The sequence below is a fragment of the Ziziphus jujuba genome, chromosome 10 (assembly GCF_031755915.1).
Source record: "Ziziphus jujuba cultivar Dongzao chromosome 10, ASM3175591v1".
Classification (NCBI taxonomy): Eukaryota; Viridiplantae; Streptophyta; class Magnoliopsida; order Rosales; family Rhamnaceae; genus Ziziphus; species Ziziphus jujuba.
This window is the reverse complement of record NC_083388.1, coordinates 15,674,664-15,682,709: the sequence shown is the minus strand read 5'-3', so window position 1 is coordinate 15,682,709 and position 8,046 is coordinate 15,674,664. Positions and strand designations below refer to the sequence as shown.

The following is an 8,046-nucleotide window of genomic DNA, read 5'->3' as shown; positions in this document are numbered from 1 at the left end:
ATATTGTTTGCGCATTGGTGATGATCATTAGTGGACTTTAGATGACTATGTCACAATTTAATTTCTTATTTCTTTGAGCTTATTTTCCTATATAGAATTTTTTTTTTTTTTTTTTTTTGGTTTAAAAAGTCAAAATCCATTTGTTGAAGGGTAAATTACACCAAACCCTCTTAAACTTTTAGCTACCTACAAATAATCCCTCAATCTTTCAACCCCTAAACTATGAAAAACTTACAATTAAAGGGCAAATTAACAAGATTTTATTAATAATTATTTGGAAATAATCATATTACCCTTAGATACAAAATATTAAATATATGTTGTATAGTATATGTTGTGTTATCTAGGCATAATATAGGGGTTATTTGTTACTTACATAGTTCGAAGAGGTTAGTTATTTGTAACTTATTGTTAAAAAAAAAAAAAAGCTTATTTGTAATCATAAGATAGTTTAAAGAGATTAAATGTATTTTTTCCTTTATTAGACAGAGATATTGGTACTAATACATGCTAAACTATACACATTTTAATATTTTGTATTCTAATTTTTTGCTTCTGACATTATGCATCTTAAACTTCACAACTTTTTTTTTTTTTTTTTTGGTTGCGTGTTGAACTTTTCACCTTTTTTCTATTAACTTTTTAACACAATTGTCATATGATTGGCACATGAGATTAAAAATGAAGATGTAAAATGTAGTTTTGTATAATTAAGTGTGCAAAGTGTAAAAATTTTCAAATAAAAATTTTAATGAACAATCCATAAAATTTTTGTTACTAAAAAGAATTATTACTCTTTCAATAAATTAAAAAGTTTTAACGGAATGCGAATGTAATTTTTTAAAAATAAGACTTTATAAAATAGAAAAATGGAAAATTATTATTTATAAAATATATTATTTTGTTTACTATATGTGTTTTTCATATTTATATTTATTATTTTGGAAAAAGGATACTAATAAGATTTTTTTTATTCAAAAAAAAAATTATTTTTTCAATAAAATTTTTACTCTTCCAAAAAAATTTAAAAATATTTTTTAATAAATATATGTCTATTTATTTATTTATTTGTTTATTTTTAAGATACCTGCTATATGTAAATATTTTATTTTTGTTTTTGAAAAATTACACTTGTAATTTTTTTAGTTTTTTACTAACTTATTTAAAAAGTAATAATATCATTTAGTAATTTTTTAATTTTAATTAATTTTTTTATTTAAAATTTTTGTACTTTACACTCTAATTGCATTTTACACATGCACTTTTGATCCCATATGCTAGTTGATAATTCTAATAAAAACATGACATAAAAACGGAGGATAGAACGTGCGAAAAAAAAATTGAAGATTAAGGTGTACAATGCCAGAAAATAATATATTGAATGCAAAGTATCAAATCTATATATAGTTTAAAATGCATTGGTGTTAATTTCTTATTAAATAAGATCAATTTATTATTGTAATATCAATAATGGATCTCGGTGAAAAAAAAAAATTAATAATAATAATACACAATTGTAGTAAAAAGTTCCGTATGTGTGGAGTAATCTGTACAAGTGCATTTAATTCGTAGCACCGAAATTAACAAGCGTGGTCCTTGGGGTTGAAGCCATCGGGTATTCAAAACCAAAAGCCAATTTCTTTTAATCTTTATTACCGTATACGTGAAGATCGTTCAAACGATTAAACGTAGATAGAAAATCAAAACAGGTTTTAAAAAAGGAGGATTCGCCACCAATGACGTTAATAAGTTAGACCACTCTATCCCAGAGAGAATTATGGGAAAATTGAAATTTAAAGAAACAGTACATCTGGGTCTTTTCCGTGTGGTTGATTTTCTGTAATGGTATCCTTATTAGAAAATGGTCGGTTTGCCTTGTGTGTGGCAACTTCTAATTCCCCTTTCCATATTTCAAACTCGCTGAGCTCAGAATGGTACGTAATAGTCGAAGAAATAAATTAAATACTTATTGGCTCTCAATACCGACTCTTTTTTTACGTTCATACTACTGTGGATTTTAATGCTATAAAAAACAGCAAACTAGGCGTATTAGCCCAACATAAGCTAGCTTGCTCTGCTCCAAATCCACAATTAAGTTTAAGCTAAACGATGGAGAACCTATTCACCCACTTCTTGCTTTGCAGTTTTTTCATTGGTCTTGTTTTAAATTTATCCCCAGCAACATCTCAGGAAGTTGGTAAGGGGCTGAAAATATATATAAACAATTCGACGTTTAATTCTTTGATTATTATATATATATATACATGCATGCATAGACGTCCTATTTACATGCGTGTGCATATATATATATATATATATATTTTTTTTTATCACGATCTTATTCATTAGCCTTTATATTAGTTTAATTGAATATAGATTTGAATATATTTTCTTTTATAGTAGTTTAATTAAATATAGATTTGAATATATTTTGGTGTATCAAATGAATTAAAGTAAAATTTTAAAATTTTAAAAAAATAAATCAATTAATATATCAACTTATTGACATAAATAATTGGACTTATACATTTTTGAATCCCACAATTATAAGACGATCTCGACCTAAGAATTCCTAAACTAGTACACAGTAAAATGCACTCTAAAACATTCATTGTTTTATCATTTTGGCTGTTGTTTACTTTGTTCTCTTGCCCTTTGGTTATTTCATAAAATGGTACTATAGCTGGTGCTTGTGGTTTATATATTGTAGGATTCTCGTTCCATTGCTTATCATATATAACTTTTTTATTTCATGTTGCAGAGGATGAAAGCGAATTCAGTTACGTAGAAGGGAGTGAGAACGGACCATCTCGGTGGGGAGAGATTCGCCCTGAATGGAGCATATGTAGCAATGGCTCGATGCAGTCTCCTATTGATCTCTTAAGTGAGAGGGTTGAGGTTGTCTCTCATTTGGGGAGGCTTAAGATGAACTACAAGGCTTCCAATGCTACTCTTAAGAATAGAGGCCATGATATGATGGTAGGCAAAACTAAAACATATAATTAATTAATTGTTAAACCATATTAATAATTAATTTAATTAATTACTTAAATTAACTAGAAAATATGAATGAAAATAATAATTAATAATTTTTCCCTTATTTTGTAGGAAAAAGAGAGTATTTTATGTATTGTCCAACTTAGCAAGTTCTTTGTGTAAAAATCAAAATTAATTTTTATGGGATTTAAATGCAGTTGAAATGGGAAGGCGATGCCGGAAATCTTGAAATAAATGGAACTGAATATGCACTCCGGCAGTGCCACTGGCACACACCTTCTGAACATACCGTCAATGGCAAGAAGTATGACGTTGAGGTCCACTTGGTTCATGAAAGCCCACAAGGAAACATCACTGTGATTGGAATCTTGTACAAGATCGGACGGCCGGATTCTTTCTTGTCATCGGTAACTATACTTCATAAAACATCGATTGTTGATTTTCTGCATTAGCAAGACTCTCTCTTTATCTCCCTCTCTTTTTCAGGCTGTCTCTCAATTATTTAACCATTTTCTTTTTCCTCTTTCTTCTTCTTGTTTGACCTTAGATGGAGGATATATTGGAAGAAATTTCTGGTAGTGAAGAAGGAGAGAGAGTTGTTGGAATAGTTAACCCAAAAAATATAAAAATAGGCAGTAGAAAGTATTACAGATATATAGGCTCTCTTACAACTCCTCCTTGCACCCAAAATGTTGTTTGGACTATTGTCAAAAAGGTAAGCTTTCTTCTATCTTCTATCCGATCAAAAACGTCATTTTTGCTTTCTTTCTTTCTATCAATAATACTATATACACTAAATTGTTACCGATTTATCTACCAAATAATATTATATTATTATTTTATTAGTATATATTGAATTTCATCTATTTTTTTAAAGTTCAATTTATATCTATGTTTATATTAATTTTAAAATGAATAATTAATTAATTATAGCTCCTTTTTTGCCATATTATTTGACAAACCAGTTGGTAAATTTCTGAATGTCTTTAGCCCTAGTATTTCTTTTTTCTTTTATTATTAAGGAATCAAATTAAATTTGTAAAGTTAAATGAATTTTATTTATCCGCGCAGGTAAGGACTGTGACAAGAAAACAAATGAGATTGCTTCGTGTAGCCGTTCATGACGTAAGTTATTGTAACTATTGTCTAAGATATATAATATAATCCACACGATAATAATTTTAAATTTTAGTTAAACTTATCTGTAAATTATTGTGTGATAGACTGATAGTAATATTCATCAAATTTTTGCAGGATTCGCACACAAATGCAAGACCACTACAGGCAATAAATAAGCGATCGGTGCTAATGTATAGGCCAAGAGAGAGATAATTGCATGTTTTGGGAATAACGTTGGGAATATCTGGAGACGCTGGTTTAATTAGTATATGAAAGATTTTTTATTATTTTATTTTCATCATAGGTTAATATATATCATCAGAGGGATTACTTTTCCTCTTCTTTTGTTATATGATAATGAGTGCTATTATGAATAAATGGTTGTTTAGTAATCTCTTTATTATTTTAATTCTAGTTATTCTTATATACTCATATTTCTTTCCTCGAACAACACACCCCAAAAGGAAGGATCAAAACGATACAGCTAGGAACACACCCCAAGAGAAAGGATCAAAAGGATATATATTTAGGAGATGTCTTTATTTTTTATTTTTTATTATTATTACTATTATTATTATTGTTATTATTATTACTATTTTGTAAACATACTAAAAGTACAGAGAGGTCATATTGAACATTCTGGAGAAACTCAACGCTAATGTTACTGAACAAATTGGAGTCGAAACTTCATTGTTAATGCTGAAACGAAAATAATGAAAGTATACAAATTGAATTCAATTGTTAGCTGTTCGCATCTCAAATATAATTAAGGTTACAAGACTTTACTAAACATTGTGAAGTTTCCTAAAATGCATAATTTTTTTCAGAAAGTTAATTTTTTTTAACGTATAAAAAAAGTTGATAAAATATAGTTAATAGCTGTAAATAAATATAATTAAGGTTACAAGATTTTATTAAACATTGTGAAGTTTCCTAAAATGCATAATTTTCTTTTCAGAAAGTTAATTTTCTTTTTTAACATATAAAAAAAGTTGATAAAATATAGTTAATAGCCATAAATAAATATTACTATTTAAGAACATTTTTAAAATTTATTTTATATTTATGCCTTTCAAATTAAATAATATCAATTTCATACCATATAAAAAATAATTTATATTTATCATTTGAGATATTCTTATAATTTATGAGATTAATTTTGAATATATATGTACATATATAACCAATATCTCATTAGGATATTCTAATGGATTTTTAATCAAAACCTTATTATTAGTTCTTGTATATATTCAATGGTTGAGACTTAAAGATGTATTTAAGGTTTATATGACTTTTAACAGGGTTCACTTTACCTTTGTAAAGTTATAGCATTTGGTGCAACTCACATGCATCAATAATCCTTAATTCTAAAGGCCTATACTTTTAAATGGCAATAAGATGAAGAACAAACTTGAATTTTGTTGAAACTCATGATTGCTCAAAATATATTACTAACGTATAATCAAAAAGTTGTTTCTTCTTACACACTTACATTCCATTAGTAACATATATATATATATATATTTAAGTTCGTAATTATGAGATAACGTTAACACTTATCAAAGACCTCTCCAATAACTATTGGAGTTATTGGAGATAATCCTCTTTTGGTTCGGCTGCTTATTCTTTGCTTTATCAACAGCTCCTTTATCACTCTATTTCAGTTGCTCATGAACATGGGTCAATAGAGGCTGCTTTTTCCTTCATCAAGAGTAATAGCTTTTAGTCTATTAGGCCCCTTCAAATGCAAGAGTGGAATAGTGTGAACTCCAAATTTGGTACGCAATTTTTGGAATGAATAGAAAGCAGTGGCGTGGTGAAAATATGAGCAATTTGATTTGGAAGGGATAAATAGTGAATAACCAATGAACCCAGCACAACCTTTTCCTATAAATGAAAATCAATATCTATATGTTTTATTCTTGCATGGAAAACTAGGTTAACTATCATGGATAGAGCATTTACGTTATCGCTGAAAAATTGTACTAGTTTATGATATGAGATGCCTATGTCTTGTAACAGAAAGGTGATCCATGTTTGCTCTGCTATGGCAGCACTCATGGCTAGATATTTTGCTTCAATAATAGACCAAGCAACCATTGATTGCTTCTTTGATTACCAAGATATGCAATTCACTCCAAATAAAACACAATAAACAGTTCTACTCCTTCGTGTAAGTGGGAAATAAGCCCAATCAGCATCTGAACACCCTGACAGTGTATTGTGGCTTTGCTCAAGGAAACAAAGACCAGATCCCATTGTTCCTTTTAAGTATCTTAAAATCCTTTTGACAGCTTTTAGACATAATTTGGTTGGAGAATGAAGATGTTGGCAAGCTTTATTGACAACATGTTGTATGTCTGGTCCGGTGAATGTTAAGTATTGTAATACTCCTAAAATACTTATATACTTTTTTTCATCAACAGCTTCATCATCATCAACTAAAGAAGTGGTTTTCATAGCTATGAGAGTGGAGATGGTAGATGTGTGTAACATGTTGGCATGCTTTAGAATATCATATGTGTATTTTGCTTGAGAGAGAAACAAACCACCTTTAAAATACTTTGCTTCAAGGTCGAGAAGGTAAAGTATTATCCGCAAGTCTTTTAATGTGAAGTCCAGGGTCAGCTTATGTATAATATTATAAATTAAAGTTGGACTTGAACCTATTATCAAGAAATCATCTACATATATTAGTAACAGTATGATATGGGTATCATCATTGTACACAAAGAGAGATGAGTCAGCATTACTAGAAGTCGAGTTTTAAGAGACTTGAGGAAAGTCTTTCAAACCATGCTCGTGGGGCCTGTTTGAGTCTATATAGTTATTTGTGAAGAAGACATACATGATAAGGAAACAATGGATTAATGAAACCTGAAGGCTACTCCATCTACTCATTCCTTAAGCTCACCATGAAGGAAAGCATTTTTAGCATCCAATTGATGAGCTTGCCATTTTGAAGACATGACAATTGATAAGATGAGCCAAATTGTGGTAGGCTTTACAACAGGACTAAATATTTCATCATTATCAATTCTTACTATTTGAAAGGATCCTTTTGCAACCAATCTTGCATTGTAGCGGTCTAGTATTATATTCTTTTATTTTGGTGTGAAAGACTCATTTTGCACCAACCACATTTATGTTTATAGGTCGTGGAACTAGTGTTAAAGTTTTGCTTTGATGAAGAGCATGCAGTTCTTCCTTCATTGCATTTATCTACTCGGGATGTTTTAAGGTTGGGCGAATTGAAGTTGGCTCAGGAAGAATGGTTATGAGAAGAAAAGAATGAGGAGGGTTTAATTCAGCTTCTTGTTCTGGGTGGTCACATAATTGTTTGTGTGTTAGCATTGGATGGATATGCATTGGTTGTGGTTGAGATATTGGTAATTCTATGAAAAGATTATTGGATATATCCTAATGTAAAAAAGATGAGTTAGATTCGTGAGATGCGGTAGTAGATGATCTGTTGAAATTATCACTTAAAGTATCAGTTTGATGAGGTATTAGATTAAGACTATGAGTTTGTGTAGTTCATGTATCTTGGCTAGTCAATGAGTTGACCACATGAATAAGGGGTGGAAAAGGTTGTGTTTTGGTACAACACTCATTCGATGAGATAGCATGAGATTTGGTTTTGCTGATGATGTGTCATTGTGGGTTTTATGGGTTTAGAGGATGAGATATGTTGGTTCTATTCATTTTCACTTTGGATATGTGGATAGTAACAATGAGTCCTATGAAACTAAAACATCAGAAAAGTTAGACTAAAATGGTAGAATTGTCTCATCAAATACCATATGTCTTGAAAGAAAGATTTTATTATTCATAGGATTCAAACATCTGTACCCCTTGTGTAATGGACTATATCTAAGGAAAATGCATTGGTATGACCTTTTTTGAAATTTATTATATCCTAGATGCTTC

General features: G+C 29.4%; 1 protein-coding gene across 1 annotated transcript; it reads left to right on the top strand.

Annotated features, from left to right (window-relative positions):
• Positions 1-2,066: 2,066 nt before the first annotated feature.
• On the top strand, positions 2,067-4,508 carry LOC107411389 (alpha carbonic anhydrase 7). The gene is made up of 6 exons (XM_048469207.1): positions 2,067-2,197; positions 2,762-2,979; positions 3,195-3,404; positions 3,545-3,712; positions 4,069-4,122; positions 4,252-4,508. Exons 1-6 carry the CDS (start codon positions 2,110-2,112, stop codon positions 4,327-4,329), a joined length of 816 nt encoding a protein of 271 aa, XP_048325164.1. The 5' UTR covers positions 2,067-2,109; the 3' UTR covers positions 4,330-4,508.
• The last annotated feature ends 3,538 nt before the right edge of the window (positions 4,509-8,046 follow it).

What these genes read in the sequence shown, in the direction of transcription:
- LOC107411389 (XM_048469207.1), top strand. Translation starts at nt 2,110, where the DNA reads ATGGAGAACCTATTCACCCACTTCTTGCTTTGCAGTTTTTTCATTGGT. An exon ending in TTTGGACTATTGTCAAAAAG is followed by an intron (nt 3,713 to 4,068) that starts GTAAGCTTTCTT and finishes TTATCCGCGCAG; the next exon opens with GTAAGGACTGTGACAAGAAA. An exon ending in TTCGTGTAGCCGTTCATGAC is followed by an intron (nt 4,123 to 4,251) that starts GTAAGTTATTGT and finishes AAATTTTTGCAG; the next exon opens with GATTCGCACACAAATGCAAG.